The sequence below is a fragment of the Sceloporus undulatus genome, chromosome 5 (genome assembly GCF_019175285.1).
Source record: "Sceloporus undulatus isolate JIND9_A2432 ecotype Alabama chromosome 5, SceUnd_v1.1, whole genome shotgun sequence".
In the NCBI taxonomy this organism is placed as follows: domain Eukaryota; kingdom Metazoa; phylum Chordata; class Lepidosauria; order Squamata; family Phrynosomatidae; genus Sceloporus; species Sceloporus undulatus.
In genome coordinates this window covers 123,493,320-123,517,134 of record NC_056526.1, presented here as the reverse complement: position 1 = coordinate 123,517,134, position 23,815 = coordinate 123,493,320, and the positions used below count along the sequence as shown (strand labels likewise).

The 23,815-nt window shown below is 40.4% G+C and overlaps 1 protein-coding gene across 2 annotated transcripts in view; it reads left to right on the top strand.

Annotated features, from left to right (window-relative positions):
• Positions 1–23,815, top strand: part of DLC1 (DLC1 Rho GTPase activating protein) — a 295,066-nt gene that overhangs the window by 64,319 nt on the left and 206,932 nt on the right. For both annotated transcript variants that reach the window (XM_042467912.1, XM_042467913.1), the window contains exons 3-4: positions 5,372–5,521; positions 10,268–10,417. In XM_042467912.1, the coding sequence (XP_042323846.1) occupies positions 5,372–5,521; positions 10,268–10,417 (300 nt within the window). The remainder of the gene's footprint in view (positions 1–5,371; positions 5,522–10,267; positions 10,418–23,815) is intronic.

Below are 23,815 nucleotides of genomic sequence, written 5' to 3'. Positions count from 1 at the left end.
GATGATCACAGACCTAAATATCTGAACAGCTGAAAGTATCTTAAGCCAAATCCTTGCAAATCAATAGTATTATGCTCAAGATCTTTCTGCTCCTTCCACATATGCAGGGCTAGAGAGGTAGCTATGGAGATGGGGCAAAATTAGGCATCTCACACACCCAAAAAGAAGAATTTTTCCTTTAGCCCCCAATTTTCTAGCATTGTAGCAAATTAAACCTTTCATTGCACATTCAGAAATGCAATTTAAGCATAAATAAAAGAGGCAGGCAGAGTTAAAGGGAATGCCAACACAGCAAAAGTAAACATTCTAGGAGCAAATGATTTTCAAAATCTCATTCTCTAAAATGATAGAAATTTGGGGCTTAAGGAAATTTCATTGGGAAGCAGAATGCCCTCATCCCCCACTCCACATAGCTACACCTCTGTGTGGGATCCTATCATTTATATAGTTCCAATATACATAGAGGGATTCCCCATAGACTTTCACTCCACATTTCCCTTTGCCCTTTGCTAAGTATATATCACCTATTCATGTGTTTGGCTGAAGATACAAGGCCTTAAATGTGAGGAACATACATGTCTGGCCCATTGCACTCCTAAAATCCTCTTACACTCTCCACTCCCATCATATTTTTATTTATTTAAAATCTTCATGTACTGTCTTTCTGCTCAGTGAGCACTGAACATCATTAAAAATAAACTATAACAAATAAAATATAAATTCCAAAAGAGCCACATTGAAAAAACAACATTTGGTAAAATATGGACAATACAAGTAAACTGAAGAATCCTCTAACATGAAGAGTGACATTAATCACCAAAAGCAATTTCAAAGTCAAATGACAAAGTCAAATGACAAAGCAGACATCATAACATCCCAGAGAAAGAATTCCACAGCCAGGATGATGCAACAACACAGAAGGTAATAATGCAAGCAAAAGTCTGAAAGAAGGGGAATTCCAAACACATTCATCTTTTTTCACTGCCATTATCCTGATTTTCTTTTCAAAAGGAGGCCCAAGTGGATGACATCATGATGCAAAAATAAAACAGTACATTCAGACACAAATATGAAAAACTGTCCTAGGATTCTGAATAGCACAGAAGCTTCACAACATGTCCATATGAACCTTCTTAGAATCACCTTCAGATATTGTTGATCACTAAAAGGCTGAGAATGGAGCTGACAGATGTGCAAGTGGTAGAGCTGGCAGTGTATGAGTGCATCTATTTGTTGCTGTTGTTTCCAACTTGTGATCCTAAGGCAAACCTATTATGGAGTTTTCTTGACAAGATTTGCTCAGAGGAGGTTTGTCATTGCCTTTCCCTGAGGCTGAGAGCATGTGACTTGCCCAAGGTCAACCAGTAGGTTTCATGTCTGAGTGGAATTCAGCCCAGTCATGTCTTATACTAAGTAGAAAATTAGGAGAGAGGCCCAATGATAGAATTTTATTTATAACTATTTGATTCCATTTAGATTGAACTTCATCCTTCAAAACTAGCAGGGCAAGTCCAATGAGTGAGAATGATAATTTGAACTAGTAACTGAGTATGGGCACCAATACTTTAGCCTCTACCTTTATGAAGCCTGCCTCTAATCATAGAGTGGCATTAGCAACACATTTGGGGACTTGAAATACTGATCTCAAGAATTTTGATTGTACAAGTTCTAATGGAGCAAAAATTGAGAAGAGGCCTAGCTGGGCACCATATAAGAGTTGTGTGGGAAATGAGAGAAAAACTGGGACATTTTAGAAGCTATTGTTAAAGTAGGATGACAATAATCAGGACTGTCCATGCCACATTGGGACAGTTGGAGGGTATGTATGTAATGGTGCACCCAGGGGTGGAGGAAAGCTTGGAAGACCACAGGGAGCAGTTTTGCATACACAGAAGGGGATGCAAAAATAATGGTGGAAGAATGAAGCCCTCAGTTAAGAACATGCAATAATTAAGACCACCATCCCCTTAGAAATCCTTTTATTCTCACAATTATTTGCCCATCACAAATGTTTTACTTTATATTCAATGAGTGGAAATAAGTTTATATTCATCAACAAATCCTAGCATCCTCCCAGTCACCATGACCACTGGCTACGTTGACTGGGAGATGATGAGAACTTTAGACCATAAATGTAATAATGCCATGTATGGGAGTAATTCTCATTCAAGACACTGGGATTTACTTAGGAATGGCTATGCATAAGATAAGATTGTATCCAGCACTACAGTGCTGAGAGAAAGTCACAAGGCTTTCCTTCTCTTCTGGCAGATTGACTGACAAGTCTTTCTGTGACTGCCTTGAAGGGCTAGACCTCAGCAGCATTTTGACCAGACTACTTGATGCAAATGGAGAAACACACAGCTTCTATATGGAATTCCTGAGTATTTGGTATAAGGCCAAAATGTTTTGAGTAGAATGCTTTGCTTCTTCCAAGGGAGTATACTTCCTTTTTCCTCCAGACATGGAATGTATAGAAAAGTATGTGAGGAAAGCGTGTGGGGTTTCCTGTTCTATATGCAGGAATGTATATACAATATGGTCTGTATTTATTATGATGGGGGAAAAAAGAACTTGGTATCACAGTAATTTTTTTACAGTCATGTGGCATAATGCTTTGAAAGAAAATTGTTCCAGGCTCTTGAGTGTTTCATAGGCTGCATAATATATAAGGTCAAACATCCCTTCAAATGAAACCCAAGCATGGAAATTTTACTTTTTCCAGATTACAATTCCCAGAATTCTCTATTGAGAATGGCCTGGAGCATAATTTCCTAGCTCAGGATTAAATGCATAGGATCCTACTGCCTCCACCAAAATCAGCAAAAGAAATTAATAAGCATCCTGTATCCCTCAGTATACCCTAAAATCTTGCCTATGGAGCAGGGTTTTGGAGTGCACAGGAGCTTGCAGGAGAAAGAAGGCATTGTCAGTTTGGTGTTGTGCAGTTCACTATGTATTTTTACATAGTGTTTTTCTCAAAAGTGCATTGAGATAGCAGTGCACATGGAGGAGAAAAGGTAATCCCACCCACCATTATATGAGCATTCAAATTCAAGGCACACACACACACGCACAACAGGGAGAGACATTTTTTAAAAGTGTGATTCAAAGTAGTGGTCTGTGGATTGGTGCTGGTCCCCAAGCTATTGGCTGCTGATCATTAGTGAGTTTCCAGAAAATAAAAAACAGTTGTAGGCAAGGGGCACACATATGGTGCTGGCCCCTGGCACGTTAAGAGAGGAAAGCTCCCAGTCCCCCACATCAGACAACTTTGGACACACTGGTTTAATATCCTCCTCAACCTGCTGTCCTTCACTGCCATGTTGGGGGTGGGTCACAGCTGAAGAGGGAGGGTCACAGCTGAGGAGAGAGGTATGAAATCTCCCATCCCCAAATGCTGAGGCCACAGTCTGGAATAGGACCCAATGTCTAATTTTGAGAAAAACAGATGTAACACGTCATTTGTTCCTTAGACATATTTTGCAGATTGCAAGTTGTTCTTGATATATACTATTAATAAGGAGAAAAGAGACCTTTATGGTAAGCATCAATTAAAACTATTAGATTAACTGCCTTTTTCCTCTTTTGGTGAGCAATCTGGGTTAGTCTGATGCACAAATCACATTATACAAAGGGAGAGCAATTGTGATTTTTTGCTCTACAACTCCCATCAGCCTTTGGCAGTACAGCCAATGGTAAGGGATTAGAAAGCTAACATCTAAAAACTTATACAGGGCACAGGAGCCCTGGTGGCGCAGTGGTTAAATGCCTGTACTACACTCAAAACCACAAGGTTGCGAGTTCAAGACCAGCAAAAGGGCCCAAGCTCAACTCAGGCTTGCATCCTTCCGAGGTCGCTAAAATGAGTACCCAGACTGTTGGGGGCAAATTAGCTTACTTGCTAATTAGCTTACTTGCTGTTCACCGCTATGATCTTTGGAATAGCGGTATATAAATAAAACAAATTATTATTTATTATTATTATTATTACCGCTGGTTTATGCTGTGCCCACACACCCTCCACAAACACAACCATTTTCTATAACAAGCTGGGCTGTTTTGTTATCTGTGCCTTATACAGTGCACTCGCATCATATACGGGCACACCTACATGGCATATGTTGAAAGCCATGCCAGAAAAAGCAATGGTATGCACCGGAAGAAGCAATGGTTTATGCGCTTCTGGCGCCTGCACCGCACCATGCCGCAGGCACAAGCCCCATTGTTTTTAATGGGTCTCCACCATACGCGGTATTTCCCTTATCCAGGGGGGTCCAGAACTGTAGTACAATTCAGAGACATAGTTGTGTTAGTTTGGAATATCAGTATGCAAAGGGATCTTGTAGCACATTTGAGACTAACTATGTAAAAAAAAAGTTATAAGAGAAGCTTTTGTAGACTTGGGCTACTGCCTCAGATGCATGGAGTGAAATGATCCTCAGGTAGGACTTTTACAATTAGACTGTATGAGTACCAATGGAAAAGTAAATCATGTGGTATGGTATGGTGATGAGGTAACAATTCCAGCTTCAACAATGGTCATTGAGGGACAAAGCCAGGAGGAAAGATGTTGCCTAAGTCCAGGGTGGCTGCATGTCTATATAAAATGGTGGAAAGGAGGTGTGCTTTATAGTAAATCACTTGAGGTGAAAAGGGCAGTGGTCTTTTCTATAGGCAGCTTTCAGGAGACTCTTGTGCAAAATGGTCTCAGCAAACTCCTTTCCTGAAAGACCCACTTTCTCCTCATTGCTGTAGGTAATGCTGCAATTGATTTCATTACTGTCCCCTCCCTGAAACATGAAGTTTATCACTCCTTCTCTTTGCTTCTCTCATTACTCATTAGTGAAAAAGAATAGCTAATCAGGCAACAACAGCAAGGAAAGGGAACTGCAGAGTCAGAAGATCCAGGCAATGACAATGGACCCCCAGCTTAAGCATGGACCTTGATAGATGTCCCATGATGCCAGTCCTTGGTGCCAACTCTGTTCTTATTCGATTCCAGCTAAAGATGCAACAAACTTTAGTCAGTGTACAGCTCACAAGGCAAAACAGCATGGATGGGGAGGCTCACTCTTATTTATTTCTATCAAATAGTCCTTTTTTGTGTAACACGTTTTTGTGGAGAGATGTGTTTTTAAGCTGTGTGTAAAATGCTTCTCGGTCAACAAGTCAAGCCTTCACAGTAAACGACCCATTGATGAGAGGCTACAGTGTGGTACTTTCCCTCCCCCTCCTTCTTTTTGCCCTAAAATGTGAGTTTGCTGCCTATTATTCAATGCTGTTTTGTTAAATTAGGGAACAGAGAGTGTTTTATTCTTTCCCAGAAGTGCCCTTTCAGATTTCTGTAATTGCATGTTCTAATCCCCAGGATGCCAGAGAAGATCGAGATCAGTCACGACTGGACTCCATGGTACTGCTCATTTTGAAACTGGACCAGCTGGATCAGGACATTGAGAATGCCCTCACTGTAGGGTCCTTACCATCCAGCATGCTGACACAAACACGGAGGCCCGTACCTGTGAGCATATTTCTTTATTCATCTTTTATATAGTTGTATATTTAAGTTGTATATTTACCTGTCTCCTCCTTGCCTGCCCTTGCCTTTCTATTTCAGTGTGCTTAATTGTCATGCTTGAAAATTCAAGGACCATATTTCTCATTCTGCTTCTTAGCTTCTAGCCACTCTTTTTTTTTTAACCTTTTGGTCTCCCTCCTCACTGGGAGAATTATGAAACTGCTATACTAAAACATGTGAAAGGTACATTATTCAGAAGATATCAGGCTCTTTCCAAACCTTTTCTGTTCTTAAAGGCAGATGGATAAGGCTGAATGTACTTCTTGCTGCATTTAAAAGAGAGGCTGCTCAAATATGGTTTCTATCATGATTCTGTTCTGCTTCTCAGGAAAACCCAGCATCTCATTTATGGAGCCATTTATAGGCTGTTTACAAAGACTGTCTCTGTTTAAATAATATTCATGTTATACCAAATTATTTGTAATTTAAGATAAGAATGTAATCCAGTAGGGGCTATATTTTATGATATGGGATGAGGCAGATCACTATTTCTGTGACACCTGAATGTTTTTAAAGCTTCTTTTTAAATTACTGCAGATTAGCTATATGACACTTTTCAAGGTAGAATTCAAAGATATGAGGGCTGTACAAACAGCAGCCTCCAGCCGCCCCTTCTTCAGCTTGATCGGGGCCGCAGCAACCGCACACTGCGACCCCGATTTGCCCTTTCCAGGGCATAATAGCTTTGGCACTGTGGCTATATGGCACACCTTCGGAGATGCATCATATGGAGGCAGCGCTGGAGGAGCACCATGATACTACATACTAGTGTGTGGTGTCCTGGCACCCTGGCATTGGAGCTGGGGCATGCATCATGGAGATGGTATGCCCCAACTCCGCCCCCGCCCCCAGCAGGCCCAAAGTGCTAGTCTGTACAGGGCCATAGCCATGTTAGTCTGTAGAATCAGTATGTAGAGAGATCTTGTAGCATAATTGAGACTAACTGAAAGAAAGAAGTTGCCAGCTTTTGTAGACTTAAGTCTGCTTCCTCAGATGCATTTGGTGGAGTGGAAAGCCCAGGCCAGGGTAGAAACTCTTGACAACTCGGATGGATGGATGGTTTAAAGTACTCATATGCCACCTTACAGGACAAAGCTCTCCCAAGATAGCTTACAAGGATCATTAGCTTTGTATACATCAGAGGTGAGAAGCATGACCTTGATATGACCTTAGACTACAATTCATAGTATTCCTCACCACTGTCTGCAATTGATGGGAGCTGCCATTGGGAAACTCACACTCTCAGCCTCAGAGGATGGCAATGGCAAACCTGCTCTGACTAAACTTACCAAGAAAACCCAATGACAGTGTCCCCTTAGGGTTGATGTGTATCTCCCAGTTAGTGGTGTTTCTTAATACATTCCTAAAGGCTTTCAAGACATTTGCTACTTTTGTTGCCACAGACACAGGATCACAAAATGCAGGCTAAAATCCAGAAACAGCCCTGTGATTGGAGGCCAAAAGGAGAGTCCTGGCAGGATGTGAAAGGAGTTGATCACAAACTACTCTATTTTCGTTTTGTCCTTATATGGTGGGAGAGGGAGAAATCTCAGTGCAAGAGTGCTGCCTTGAAAGATATACTATATATTTTCCTCATTTGTTAGGCTTGGTGTTTTTAGTTGGGTAGTGTCTTCTATGCAACTTTGGTTAATGAAAATGTCTTAGGCTTAATGACATCATCAGGGGCGTCCCTCATAACATCAGAAGAGGCTGTCTCCTGTGATATCGCAAAGGCTCATCCTTAGGTCTCAAGTTTGGTCCCTGAAATCTCAGGAATCAGGTAGTCCTGACTTGGCAACCCTATTTCCTCAATATTTCAAAAATGTTATTTTTAGCATTGGGGGTGGGGAGAGGCTTTGGACAATTGTCTATTCTTTAGCTGGTTAAAAAGCAATTTCAAAATAATGTATTAGTTATAATTAGTTATTCAGAATAATGTAATAACCTATGACAGCAGGTGTAAAATTGTGACTAATGTTAAAGATCTAAATCAGTGGTAGGAATCATGCAGACCTTCCAGATCTTGCTGGACTGCAGTTCCCAGAAGTCCTGGCCAGCATGACTAAGGGTGCAGATACTGGACACTGCAATCCAAAATCAGTAGGCAGCTGAAATTACTCAACACTTATTTAAGCAAACCAGCTGGCCTTCAAACCAATAAACAAAAACAGTAGTAGTAGTAGTAGTAGTAGTAGTAGTAGTAGTAGTATCCTGCTCTTTTTTCAAAACTGGGACCCAGAGTGGCTTACAGTTTAAAAGAACAGTACAATGTTCTAACATATATTGTATGCATTACAAACATAATGTTAACTCTAATGTGCTAGCCATTATCATTAATGTTCCGAGGCTCAGCTTTTCACAACCACATTGTTTGTGTCTCTGGGTCTTTCCAGATATCTAAGTCAGTATCAGGGGGGGTCTGATTTTGGTTTGGGTCTCTCCAGAGGGACACATTTCACCTCAGACAAGATCTAAATCCCCCCCAAGAAGCCTGATTTCATGGTATTTATCCAAACTGAACACACAGCTGTATTGCAACTTTGTCTAATAATTGAGAAGGAATTTCAACAGCACTCCTTTTAAATAAGGCTTAGACCAAGGGTGGGAACCATGTATCTCCAGATGTTTTTGAATTGCAACACCCATGATCCCTCAACACTGGAGTTGAAATACAACTTCTGGGAGGCGTCAAGTTTCCTACTGCTGGCTCAAACTATCTTGACTTTCTGTTCTCCAGAGACCTTGACATCTGACAGACCATAATTCAGCAGTTTCTAGAGCTGGATCTAAGCAAAAGGGAATGTCTCTGCTTCCTCTCCTTAGATAGCAGCTACAGAGAGAAAATCCTGTAGCTGAATTATGAATTATTAGTTGTATACACAAACAATGGTAGGATTCCTGGTTAATGCTCTCTCTCTCTCTGGTAGTCTCAGCCATTTATATGATATAAAAATTATAGTTATTTGGCCTCACTCTCTAACATAATAACAAATTCCCTTTGTTGAATAATTTTTTTTCTTTCTAATAATCAAAAACAAAAGTTGCCAAACAATTTTCTTTCTTTTGCTTCCCCCCCTTTCTTTTCTTTTCTTTTCTTTTCTTTTCCTTTTTTTTTTATTTTTTTTTTATTTTTTTGCAACAAATCTACAAGGGATTTCCAATCTTTGAAAAATATCGCTCATGACCATTCTCTAATCAAATAGGGCAATTTGTCCATTTCTGATAAGGCTGCCAATTTCACCAACCATTCCTACATAGTAGGTAATGTTGAATTCTTCCACCTTTGTGTGTATAAAAACCTTCTTTTTCTTTCTCTTTTTCATTTACTTATTTCTGTTTATTTCTAATTTCTGTAACTTTTTAAAACTTTAAATTAAAAAAGGCATCTCAGATTGTTTGAGATGGGAAACAGTTTGGGGGTTACTTGAACCCTATTTACTTTACCCCCTAGATAGTGCAATCATTTCCCATTTCTGTATCTCCCCCTACACTGTATAACTTGAACCACTGCTTCCTAAGCACCATTACCTCTCTCTGTTGGCAACACAAAAATAGCCAGTTATTTATCCTGACAGGACAGTATCTGCAAGCAGGCAAGCTTTTTTTTTTTTACCTGCAAATCATCAGCAAGAGAGGCTCTCATCCGTTTGCCTCTTTGGTGTTGTCCCCTTCATTGGCAACCCCTACAATTGCCCTGCCATAGTCCCACTTATATTCCCCAGCCAAGGGAGTTAACCCAATCTAGCTGGAGACCTGTTGGAGATTGCTGGCTGGGGTTCATTCCTTCAAAGAGGCAACTGAAGAAGTGGCAGATGGTAGGTGCAGTAGCTAGCAAGCTCCCTCTTATTAATTCCCAGATGGCCTTTGGTCAGATGGTCCTCCTCTCTCTCTGCAGAAGTGTTGTGCTTGCAGAATAGTGAGGCATAAATATTTTCATTAATAAATATTAATAATTAACTAAACACATTAACCCTTTCCTACAAACTTTCTTATCTCTGCATTTGGACCAGGCTTCTACAACCTGGTCCTTCCAGATGTAGACAATGTAGTCCTGGGAAATGTAAGAACTGTAACCCCACACAGTTAGGGAGCTCCAAGTTGAAGAAGGCTGATTCAGTCCACTTAGACATTTATGCGTACCTACACTTTGTTCTTGTCAGGAAGAATAAGTTCATTATGAACAACTGTGTGCTAATCCTGGCCTTCCCTTGTAAAGAACAACAAAATACTTTGAGGCATGGATGTTACCAAATTGTTCTTTTCATATTTTCTGGGTGGTTTTTTTTTAAAGGTTTTGCCTGAATGAGGTTCCAGATAATGAGGTCACTCCAGCTGTATAATGATTTGCACATGTTAGCACAGGTTTCAAATACTTCAAAAGACAAAAATGTGGGGACAGAATCTAAGATGCATAGGAAACGCCAAGAGAAAGTACACCAAAATTTAAATCTGCTGACTACTAAACAAAACTAATTTTTTTTTTCTTATTTAAAGACAATGAAACCTTGATCTTTGACGTATCTCAGAAGTGTCAGAAGAGCAGCTACTGGATACCTTTCATATAAGAGAAAGGAAAGGAGGGTTTATTAAAAGCGATCTATGCCTTGATGTGTGTCTGATAGCTAATGCCATTATAGATTCTTGAAGGTTATGTGCATCCACTAAAAAAAATTGTAATTGTTTTTAAAGGACCTGGGATCACATGCAGAAAGTGGAGTAGATGTTGCTACACTGAGCCATCTGCAAACAAACATACCACCATCTCTTCCTCCTCCCTATGGTGCTGATCAAACATTTCCCATTCCAATGGCTGGATCTGGAGCTAAACCAAAGGCTGGGGTAAGTTAACAAATAGTTCTTATATGTAACTATGGTTTCATATTGAGAAAATAGGTGTAAGACAGTCCTGGGGTCTAGTATACACAGAGACAAGATGCATTATATTTGTTTCTTTCAAGGAATGCATGCTGGGAATGTTCCCAGGGAAAGATGATGCTGTTAGCACCAAATTTAGTTCTCCACATTTGGAGACAGTTATGAGAAAGTAAGTTTTGATTTCAAGTAAGGCTTAATTGTTTCATGAGCTGCTCTGAGAAATGCCAAACTGAAAACTGGAGAGGCCTCATGTAGTCTTACTTTTTACGTTGTTGTTTTATTGTGTGCCTTAAGGCATATCTGACTTATGGTGACCCTAAAGCAAACCTGTCTTAGCAAGATTTGTTTGGGAGTGGGGGTTCTTGGCAATATTTGTTCAAAGGGGGTTGTTTTTTGCCTCCCTCTGAGATAGAGAGGGTGTGCCAAAGGTCACCCAGTGGGCTCCATGACTGAGCAGGACTTGAACCTTGATCTTCAGAGTTGTAGTCAAACCACTACATTCAATCCACTACTCCATGCTGGCTGTTCAATGGTTGTCTAGAAGAGGGCATTTCAGTAGGTGTTGCTTGCCACACAACCAGGTAACTAGCAACAGCTGCTGAAATTCCCTCTTCTTGCCATTATTAAAGGTACAGGAACCCTCTCCATAGTTCACTCTGGCTCAGTACATAAGGGCCTTTTAGGCACCCTCGTCACGTGACAGGGGTTGGCTGTGGGCGGAGCTCCCACACACCCTGCAACCCTTGCAGGTGAGGAGGGCATAACAATGGTGGCGCCCTGTATATATGGGTGACACCATTGTTATGTAAGTGCTATGCGGCATCCACGCGGCACTGTGCGGCACTTACGTAACGAGCACGCCAGTGGTGCACTTGTTACACTGCTGCCACAGCTTCAAAACAACCCGCTCTTTGCGGGTTCTTTTTCTGCCAGCAGGAAGCCTCACGGTTTGGTGGCTGAGGCTTCCCTCCAGCGGAAAAACAGGTGCCAGCAGGCCACTCTTTTTGGGTGGTCTGTACCATGCCTCTGGTAATCCTAATTGAATAGGGTACATCCAATCATGAGAACTTATTGCTGAGTTTTTCAGGAGAAAATTTTCTACATATTGACTAAGGATTAAAAATGCTCATAAGATGAAATGCTCATAAGACGAAATCTAGCTATTTTACATGGCAGACTCAGATCCAAACTATATGTAATGTGGGACATCTGTATTTTGTCTGTATGGAACAGTGGCAAGAACCCAGAGTTACAGAATACGGTTTGGCGTGACCAAAGATTTCCAGTATTCTCTTTTTTGGGGCTAAAATTATTCCTTCCAAATGATCTGGCTTCTGTTTAAATCTGTTAGAACATTGCCAGGCATTATTGAAACTGCATGCTTCCATTGTCTTCAGTCAGCTGTCCCTGGAATATGACTTGTGGGTTGATATGATAATGCTCTGAATGGAGTATAAGCAAAACAAAGATGTTTATGCTTTTCATGTTTGCATGCATGAATAAACACCAGCATGTGTAATACATGTGCATAGAGATTCTCATTCTGACTGGAAAATGAAATGCTAAATGATGTTTTATGTGATTATTTCTTGAATTTTCAGTTTTGAAATGCAATTTTGTGTATTATTAGCTGAAATGCTTTTGTCTTGCATTTAAAAAATCAGTAATCCCACCTTCCCACCTTTAACCTTTTCATGCCAGACTTTCCTTTTCTCTCCTGTGCCAGCATCATTAAGTGCTATTTCTCTTTTCTCCTCTTCCATTCTTTCTCTCTCTCTTGCTTGTCTTTATTCCCCTCCATCCCAATTGCTCATGTATCTCTCTATCTCCTAACTGACAGCTATCATTTCTACTCTACAAGGCAGGAGAGATCATTCATTCAGTATCAGTCTCTCTTTCTGGATTGTCATCTTCTAGTTCTCAAAATCCAGACAGATAGGTTACATAGCAGTAAGACCTATGCTTTTCCAACAATGGCCAGAAATGAAGTGAAAAGGACTACAAAGAACAGATTTAGGTAGCATGGTTCAAACTCCTTGTGAAATGAGATGCAAGCATCTTCTTCTTTAAGAAAGCTTCTTGTTCTCTAAGAGATATAACTGTATCATGCTGCAGGCTATAGAAAATTTTAATTAGTTAAAAAAATTAATCCATTAAAAAAAATAACTCAACCTGGTCTTTTTTAGTATAAATGCCAAGGTTTGGCTTCCATATCATTGGAATACCTAGTTTTCGCTTCCATCCCAATTAAAGTATGGCAAAGATAAATATACATACTTTTATTATAATAATAAGACATAATAATATTTTCATGACATTATAGAAGATTCATATGATGCATGGCTGTGTTTGTGTTTTATTTATTTATATATCTGTTTATTAGGACTTCTTTCTGATGGATGTTCAGTCTGAATTTAAATGTTCTGATATGATTCCTACACGATCTCCCAGTCTTAGCTGCAATGTTTCAGCAATGTTGTTGCATCAAGTAAATTCAGATAATGTCCTAGAATGTTGTTTGCTGGCAGAAGCAAGTATGGAAATAAAAAATTTCAGGAGATTAAAGTATAGAAAGTTCTCTGCTCAAGCTTTTTGTTATTTTTATTTAAAATGGAACCATGTGACTTGGCCAGTTCTACAATATGTCTGCATCTAATCATGCAATCCTATACATGTGGACTCAAATGTAAACCCCATTAAGTTGACTAAGGCTTGCTTATAGGTAAATTAGTATGGGCTTCCAGCATTAGAATCTTTCTTCCCCCAGCCAAAGAATATTGGTTCCAAATGATCTGGTTTTTGCTTAAGTCAGTTGGAAGCCTTTTCCAGAATTATTGAAACCACTAGTTGGCATGCCGTATTCAATATCATGCAAAAATAATTTCAGACTAATTCAAATTATGAAAAAGAACAATAGGAGAAAATAGGGACCAATACAGTTTGTTTATCCATCAATGGATGCCTAAAATCATGCAAATCAATCATTCAGAGATCACTTGCTGTTCAAGTCAGGAAACTGTCAATAGAGAAATTTACCTTAGTACTGTCTTTTATTTATTGGAGTTAAACTTTCCCACTGCCTTAAAAAACATTACAACAATAAAATAAAAGCAGCTTGCTTCAGACAGATTTATTTTAGATTATATTTTCCACTCTGGAAAGCTGAACTATTTTGAATAAGTCCACACTTAAGATATTTTATTTCCTTCTTGTGAGCTGCTATTGTAATATTTTGGAGGCCAGTCAATATTCTTAGAAGGGTTTGCTTGGGGAATGGATTCATTTATTAATACAATTTTTTAAAGTGGAAAACTATCTGAGTTGTGAGACTGACTGGATTAAAACATCATGCTATCACTCACAATGACTTTTAACAAGAGAAATACCCAAAGTGGTTAATCTTATTATGATAGCAAGTAGTGAATACAAATGTGTGTATTTGCCTTCAAGTCACCTTTCAGCTTAAGCCAGGAATACTCAGAAAGCGTTTTGCAAATTTCTTCCTCTAAAATACAGCCTACAGCATGTGGTACAAATGGCTTATTCAACACAAGACTACTTTATAGCTTGTCTTGCTCATAGGGCTATTATTATTCCTTACAGAAACAGTGTTCTGTGTATCAAAATATCCTATTGCAGTTAAGAGTGTATAGGCAAATGGCAGATTTAAGTTCAAGTCCACATTGAGCCATGAAACTGATTGGGTGAATTCAAACATCACATCCTCTCCCTCATCTCTATCTAGCTCACTGGGCTTTTGTGGGATAAAGTGCAATGAGGATGGAAAGCTTTATACACTGTCTAATGTTTAAGCTCATATGAGGAAAGATGGAATAGGCATGTAATGAGTGACTGAATAAATAATAACCTGATATATGATGCCCCACCAATACCACACATGTATATTTAAGGTTGGTCTAAGATTTATTTTTTGCTCAATGAATTGTCCATCGTTCTTCTTCTTGACACAAGAGTCATTCACACATGTAGGTTGTGTTGCATCACTTGATTACTATAGATTATATCTGAATTAGGGGTGAAAAAATTCTTACATTTCTTTCTGACAGACAAGAACAAATAAGGTTACTGTTTTTCACCTTATTTCTCCTTATACAGGTTTTGAAAAGAGACCTGGGGGCAAAACAGACAGCCCAGAAGCAGTGGCTTAGTTCCGCTGCTTTGATCGCTGGGTCGGGGCTGTAGCAACCACATGGCATGGCCCCGATCTAGCATTTTTCCAGCCCAAAAAGAAGTGGCAAAATGCCACGCCTTTTTGGGCTAGAAAAAAAACACTCTTTCTACTGAGGCGGCAGCTTTTCCCTGTTTCTGCAGTGCAGTACATGTAAACACCATGCTGCAGAAATGCCATGACACCACCCACTGTGTGGGCAGCGGAGCAGCATGACATTGGTTTGAGGGTGGCATTGGGGCATTCAGAGTACACCATGCCCCCACACCACCCTGAAGCCAGCATTTTTTGCCAGTATGTTTTGCCCCTTACTCTAGCAAAAATGCATGGGGTTTTGTTCAGAGAACCCCCAAGCATTTCTGCACAAAACCCAGCATTTTCTTTGCAGAAATTAACATTTCTACAACTTATTTTCTGTACAAAATGTTATTTTCTGCACTGAAAATGCTACATTTTGTGCAGAAACAAGTATCTTGTGCAGAAATGCTGGATTTTGCATGAAAACCCATATGTATATATTTGCAGAATCAGCTCTCAACTGTAAAGATTCTCTACCATCTAGAATTCTCCTCATCCTGTTTTTTTAACCATTTTTCCATTTTAAAAAAATATTATTTCCTTTCCCAGGGTGAATTGCTATTTTTGTATCTGACATGAAAAAATGAAATGTGTGTATCAGACATGGGAATCACAAGGCCTCCAGATGTTGGACAGCAACTCCTCATATTTCTCACCATTGCCTATATTCACTAGGTCTGATAGGACTTGAAGCTTAGTAACATGTGGAGGGCCTCATGATTCTGATCCTTGGCCTATATATATAGTTCTTGGTCTCTGATGACTCCTTCAGAAATGAATTTCATATTGATTTGTTCCATTTTGCTTACATCAAGAGGCCTTATTTTACTATAGTTGTGAAAAATGGCTCACTAGAACATGTATGTTTAGTTTGGAATGTGCTTTGAGGTCATCCGTATGTTATTGATTTCATCAGTTCAGTTTTTTTATTTGCCATTCTCTGACACAGACACTGATTTCTAAACTTTTAACTATGTATTTGGCAATTGTAAACCACAAAGGAATGTAAATCAGTCTGAAAACACAACAGTCAGCAGTCTTTTGCCCTAGTAAGCATGAGAAACATTAAGAAAGCTAAACTTACAAGAAGAAGGGGGAAGGAGTTAAGCATGCCAGATGTCACTGTCTGGTGGAGAAACTGATGTCATACACATCATGTTTAACTAACATGGCTGTGTTGAATGCATTCTACAAAATGTAAATAGTCTAAGTGACAGTAAAACCAGTATCTTGTAACTTAGTATATATAGGAGGTAGGAACAAGCAGTAGTTCAAAGCCATGATTGCTTTTGAATTTCCTTGCCTTTGACTTTTGCAATGGAAATTGGCTGGAATTTTTATACAGCTGGGAAGAAAACAAGCCAAGACAGTGCTGGCAAATGTGGCCCATCTTTTGTATTCATTTAAAGACAAAAAGAAGCATTCTGTATAGGATTCAGTGCTATGACGTATTGCCCATTCTCTCAGCATCTGCTTGTTAAGTTTCATGGCTCAATAGCCTTAAAATATTTCATAGCCTTGGTATATTTTGATTAGTTCATCCCTACAGAAGATTTGTTTTCATGGAGTTAATAATTATGATTTTCAATGTGGCAATACTCAATGCCAGTCATATGGGGGCTCAACTCCAGTTAGTTAGTTCCAACTAGAATAGACCAATTGAATCAGTTGTTGAATGGTGAGTCAACACAAAAGTAAATCCCATTGATTCAAAGGGTACACTCAGAGATTTATAATAAGATGTAAGTCAGGACATGTTTACACAGAGTAGATAGGGAGGATTTAGAGTGCCACCATGGTTTTCAGCAATGCAGAAACAGCATCCTTCACCATTGGCTGTGCTAGATGGACCAGAAGTCCATCATCCCCAGAAACATCTGGAGGGTTTCCCATCCCAGCTCAAGCAGCCCTATACTGCTATTACTAAGCTGCAAAACATTTCACTCCAAGGGGAAAGGGCAGAAACATTTCCAGAGAAAGAAACCTAATCACTCACATGGGCCTGTTACAGACTGCCAAAATAAAGCTGCTTCGGCTCTCTTTGGAGGTATGCTATTTAAATGATGCATGCATCCGAAGAATCCGGAAGCTGCACCAAAGCTGCATTCCAGTGCTTAGGAATGGAGTGTGGCTTTGGCGCGACCTCCAAACTCTTAGGATCCATGCATCATTTAAATAGCATACCTCCAACGAGACCCGAAGCAGCTTTATTTTGGCAGTCTGTAACAGGCCATGGTCTCAACAGTTACTGAGCTTTTCCTTAAGCTGCTTTACTCAAGCTGTCCCACAATCCCACCCATATCAAGGACATGATGATCTTGCTATTGCTTGTTATTGTTTTGTTGCTATTATTGTCAGCTTTTCCTCTGAATAAAATTTCCTGTTAAAAGGGAAGGCAGGACAAAAGCCTTTTTCAGACCCAGAAGAAGGTAAGGAGTACCAGGTGCACTACTGTCTTCTCCAAGAGCCATGGCTAAAGTGGAAAACTAACTTGGTGTCTGGACATTTGTTAAAAAAAAAACAAAAACACGAAGCCCTACATTCACCATGGATATCCAGAAAAACATGAATGATTTTATGGCTTTGGTTCAATTCAGATTTGTACTTTGTTCCATGAACTGATAAGATCTGAGATCTTATTACGTATCCCTACCACACTATACACTATTGTCCATTTAGAAAAATGGAAGGGGTATGGGAACAAAATAATTTGTTTATCATTAAATCATAAGAGTATAAGAACCCTGCTGGCCTTTTAGAGCTGGCAAAAGGTGCCTTTGCTGCCATGGTGGCACTTTTCAGCACTCCTTTTGGTGGGCATTGTATAAACACTTTGCCAAATGAGCACTATGATGCTGCCCACCACGTGGGCAGGCAGGTGGGCTGCATGACACCAACATAGGGGTGGCGTCAGGGTGTGTATCATCCAAATGCCACGTCCCCATGTCGCCCCCACACTGGCACTTCAAGCCGGTCTGTACAGCCCCTAAGAGTTTTCAGTTCATAATAGGTTCCAACTTGCCAAAGCTATCTCTAATTTAAAGATATTACATATAAAAATATTTTTATTAGTTGGGCAATTGCTTCATATTGAATGAAAAAAGTAATAGTTTTAATATGAAGTTCTGCATTTTTATGCTTTAAATAATCCGGAAAACATTTTTATCACCTCCAGGGTATGGATGGCATGAGGAATAAGACTGGTGGTGTCGCAACAGTACATAACATAAATGTATTAGGCCAGTATTTTGTTCACACAGTTGCCAGCCAATTGCCAGAACGACATGAGCACAATAGCATCCTCCTTGTGTTTCTGAGTGTCTCATAATTAGAAACATTTCATCACTGATACTGGGGGCCTAGGACTGTAACCACTGACAGCTATGAGTCTGCCTTACCCCTTTAAAATGGTATTTTTCACTGCATCTTGCAGTGCATCCATATCACAAGTAATGAACTCCATAATAGTGATAGGGAATCCCATTAAGTAAGTCCTCTATACAAAGTACTTCCCTTTTAAGGGACATTTACATGACCTAAAATAAGTACATTTACATGGACAATAGGAACATTAGAATTAGGTAGATACAAGTTATTGGTTATACTTTCTTTTTTATAAAAGCTGGAGTTGCTAAAACCAGGGAAGACACAAAGAAATATATGAAAATTGCAATGGAAATACAAACATGAACATGATATCAAATACAAAAACTTACATGTTGAGAGGTGCGTCCATATAGCACTCCATGTGTTGAAAGAGAAGGTGGAGGAAGGGTCAGAGGTAAGAATAGCACCTTGGTAACATTCTTTGGATAGCCATAATGAAAATGCAACAAATTCAAAACTGAAAAAAGATGATGAAAGCTAATTTTATAGAGGCTTGCACTGCTACAGGGAGCAGCAGACATCTGTGTTTAAAATGGTTACTATATAGGCATAGCACGTCCTCATTACCTAACATGGTACATCAACACATGTACCATGTGAGACATATGTATACCATTTGGGGGAAAAAGTTGAAAGAGATCTTCTAAAATGTCTTTCAAGAATTAGAAGTGTATCCTTCTTCAGTCAACTTGCAAACAGATAAACGTGAATAATAACACTTAGCATTCTATGCTTCTAATGATAACATGTAGCTAGCCCTATTTTGAGTTTAATTCACTGAATGCTGCCATCTACTGCTTGTATCAAGAAAAGCTATGGCATACAAAAGACAAAGAAGGGATGAGCTATGTTACCATTTTAAAGTCTGATCCAATCTACTCTAAATTAGTAACCATCACTGAACAATCTCATAGCTGTTTACCCAGAAGTATAGTCTTATTGAATTCAATGGGACATTCTGTCAGATTTATTGGACTGAAACCTTACAATATAGTCTTAGGCATGTCTACTCAAAAGTAAAGCCCACTGAGACCAATAGTAGTATTCCCAGGATGGTATGTTTGGAATTAGTTGAAAAAGTAAGGGTCTCTACAGACTGCCATGATAGAGTGGGCAACAGAAACAGGTGGTAAGAGTTTCAGTCTTTGCTTGGCTAATAAAATCAAACAAGAGAAAGCAGTTGGGCACTGCAAAATGTCTTTAGCAGTTCCAAAACTGAACAGGTATAGTCTGTATTTCATTTAAGCTTTTAGAATGTGAAAACAGCAAGGTGCATAAATGGCCATGGATACATGGGATGACTTTAATATGACTGCTGTTCAGGGACGTAGCCAGGATTTTAGGAAGGGGGGATCCAGACTAAGTGCCACCATTATAATGGGGCTTGGGCGTGGTGGCGCAGCAGCACATGCCATTCATTTTTCTAATGGAAGGGGGGGGGGGCGCCGCCTTTCTCACACCCCCCCCCCCCCCGGCTACCTGGAAGATCTAGAGCCCTCCATCATGATGCAGGGTGGCTGTTTCCAATGCATCCTGCTGTGCCATCTACCACAGGTCACTTGTACTCAGTCAAAATGAGGTGATCAGCACATGATCATTGTTAGGTTACTTGTTCTGATTTCACAGTGAGTAACTCAAGCCAGTGATGGTGACACCAGGCAGTAGAGTGTGATACACATGCAAACTTGCCACCTAGCATCACAATGGAGTGTCCAAGGTAATGGGAGGGCATTAGGACAGCTTTGGGGCCAGACTGCTCCTGGAGTATTCTGGCCCATGCAGACCCAGCCTATGACTAGTAAACTTTCATGCTACTTACTCTGCACTATCCAGAACTATTCAGCTCCTAATCTTTATGCTACCTTGAGCAGAGCTGACATATTTGGAATGTTCAAATGGCTCCAGAGAATCCTCCAGTTTAGTAGGCCTCACCATATATAAGTTCATGCATACGTCCCTCTTGCACTGAAGTAGAATCCTGTGTGTGTGTATCTTCTGCCCCAAGAAGAGAACTGTTATGATTATTTCTTTGTGCCAAAGAATAAAACCTATGTTGCTTGTGCATACCTTATCTGATATTTGTGTACATAGGTATTTTCCCTCCTTTTTCATTCTGTGCTATCCCAGAAGAGTCCTGACTGATATGAGGTGTGAATTGATGCAGCCAGCCAGACTTTGCTGCCTGGAGGAAGACCCCAGGGATATACTTGCAACCATGTCAAGCTGAAATTATCATTGCTTCCGTTCAAGACGGCAGGGCTGCCAGCTCCATAAGGAAGCACCTGAACTTTTGCTCCCTATTTAGTCTAGGTAGCTTAACATATTCCAGTCTTTCCTTCTGCCTCAGTGAATATCCCTGCCTAGGTCTGCTCCCCAATTGTGTTGGAATATGTCCCTGGACACCTTTCAAATATTTGTGAAATGTATAGCTCTTCTCCCCTACAGGCCTCATTTTATTCTGGCAGACAGAAGCAAAGCATAACAGTTCTCTTCAGGGGTATCTCCTGCAGCCATGTTATTCTCAGCTATTACCACTTTGCATTTGCACCCTACCCTCTCTGTAGTTCACCTCCCAGCCACAGACATGTTCTGCTCAATAACTTGAAACAACTTCACCGTCACCCATAGGAAAGCTGTGAATTGAACTGAACAAACTACATGGACACACATGCTTTTTCATGCACAAGATAAATTAGATTATTTACGTACTTATTTATTGTATGCCCTGCTTTTCCGTCAAAAGACACTTAATAAGTTACCAATTTAAAAGAAAAAATGGGTTAAAAGTGAAATAAATAATGATATAAAATATAAAATATATAATATAAATATATAAATATCAGGGGCTAGCCTGAAGAAAGAGGCTCCTCCCTCCCTAACTGTCATCGTTCGGCCTCTGAGGGAGAGAGAAGGCTGGCCCAGTACCATCAGGGGCTAGCCTGAAGAAAGAGGCTCCTCCCTCCCTAACTGCCCGCCCGCCCGCTTTCCACCTGGGCAGGAGCAGCCCACAGAGACTCTTCCTTGCCGCCGGAGCGGCGTTTCTCCAGGGGGGGAATCTGTAATCTGTACTGTATTGTATTTTCATTTTGTTTTGTAAACCGCCGTGATCATAGGAACAGCGGTATATAAATAAAATTTCAATCAATCAATCAATAAAAAATTATTTAAAACACACACACATAGCCTCCTGGCTCCATATTAACTGATTATCTGATTGTTCCAGATTCTGGATCTTTTTATCAGGATTCTCTTCATGCCTGTTTCCACGATCAGCTGATCCAGAAGTACTTATGCTCCATGCAACCATTGCCAGCCTCTTTGACATCACAAGGACCTTGTGATTTGTCCCTCAAATCTCAGGAAGAAGGATGCTGTTGACTTGGTAATCCTTCACCTGAGCCAACACTAAAGCTATGCTGCATTCTATACCTCTCCCAGCTTAGGGATTTTGAGAATTGTTGTTGTTATTGTTAACATGGAACCCTGGTGGTGCAGTGTTTAAATGCCTGTACTGCAGCCACGCACTCACAAATCACAAGGTTGTGAGTTCAATACCAGCCAGGGCTCCATGTTGACTCAATCATTCATCAATAGGTTGCTAAAATGAGTATCCAGCTTGTTGGGGGCAATTAGTTTACACTTTGTAAACCGCTTAGTACATTGGTAAGTGGTATAGAAATGTACTTGCTATTGCTATTGCTAACTTTCCTCAAGTCAGCCCCGATTCATGGCTACCCAGTGGATGAGACATCTCCAAGACCCCTTATCCTCCACTGCTCTGCTTAAGTCCTATAAATTCAATCCTGTGACCTCCTTGATTGAGTCTATCCTTCTGGCTTTGTGCTCATACTGGGGATGAAAAAATATTCCAAAATATTCCTACAGATGCTCAGAAATGTGCAAAAATATTTTCTGCTTGGAAAACGTTATTTTCTGGGCAAAAAGAACTTCATCACTTGCAAATTTGGTGCAGAAATAAGATCCAAACTACAAATTGTCTTTAAAAACTGTGTTTTGTCTGCACAGGCCAGAATAACCTGGAGGTACACTGGAGCATTCTGGCCCCAGAGCTGCTCTGACATCCCCCCATTACCTGGCACTCCCACTGAAACACCAAGTGGCTGTTTGCACCTGTGTCCCACTGTGTCGCCTGGCATAACCATACCTGCTGTTTATCTCTCACTCTGAAGTCAGAATGAGGAGCCCATCATTAATCATATGGCCTTATGCCTCTTTCCAAACTGATGCACAGCCACAGTGGTCATGCTGGGCAACAAAGCAGGACACATTATAAACAGCCGCACAGTGCTACAGTGGAAGGCTCCAAATCTCCTGGAAAGATCTGGAGCAAAAACAAAGTTTTTAAAATTCATTATAAGGAGGCTGTATCCCAGATTTGGTGGTGAATGGGCTGGGCATAATCTGGCCTGTTTGTACCAGATGTGGGATTTGGACCCTGCATCATCCAGATTCCCAGGTGAGAGGACAGGGGAGGACATTTTTTTTCACCTCATAGAATCATAGAATTGTAGAGTTGGAAGAGCCCACAAGGGCCATCCAGTCCAACCCCCTGCCATGCAGGAAATCTCAATCAAAGCATCCCCGACATATGGCCTTCCAGCATCTGTTTAAAGACCTCCAGGGAAGGAGACTCCACTACCCTCCAAGGGAGTGTGTTCCACTGTCGAACAGCCTTTACTGTCCGGAAGTTCCTCCTAATGTTGAGGTGGAATTTCTTTTCCTGTAGCTTGCATCCATTGTTCCGTGTCCTGTTCTCTGGAGCAGCAGAAAACAAGCTTGCTCCCTCCTCAATATGGCATCCCTTTATGTATTTAAACAGGGCTATCATATCATCTCTTAAACTTCTCTTCTCCAGACTAAACATCCCCAGCTCCCTAAGGCGTTCCTCATAGGGCATGGTTTCCAGACCCTTCACCATTTTAGTCACCCTCCTTTGGACACATTCCAGTTTCTCAACATCCTTTTTGAATTGTGGTGCCCAGGTGGGGCCTGATCAAAGCAGAATAGAGTGGCACTATTACTTCCCTTGATCTAGACACTAAACATTTATTGATGCAACCTAAAATTGCATTGGTTTTTTTAGGTGCCGCATCACACTCTTGACTCATGTTGAACTTGTGGCCTACTTGGTCTCCTAGATCCCTTTCACACGTAGTTTCATTCAGCCAGGTGTCACCCATCCTATATCTGTGCATTTCATTTTTCTGCCCTATGTGCAGTATCTTACATTTCTCCATGTTGAATTTCATTTTGTTAGCTTTGGCCCAGCTTTCCAGTCTATTCGGGTCATTTTGAATTTTGATGCTGTCCTCTGGGGTATTTGCTACTCCTCTTAATTTGGTGTCATCTGCAAATTTGATAAATATGCCCCCAATTCTGTCATCCAAGTCATTGATAAAGATGTTGAATAGCACTGGGCCCAGGACAGAGCCCTGTGGGACCCCACTAGTCACTTCTCTCCAGGATGAAAAGGAGCCATTGTTGAGCACCCTTTGGGTTCGGCCAGTCAACCAATTATAAATCCATGTGACAGTTACTTTGTCTAGCCCACATTTCACTAGTTTGTTTGCAAGAATGTCATGGGAAACCTTGTCAAAAGCCTTACTGAAATCAAGATATACTATATCCACAGCATTCCCTTCATCTACGAAGCTGGTAATTTTATCAAAAAAAAAAAAAAGAGAGAT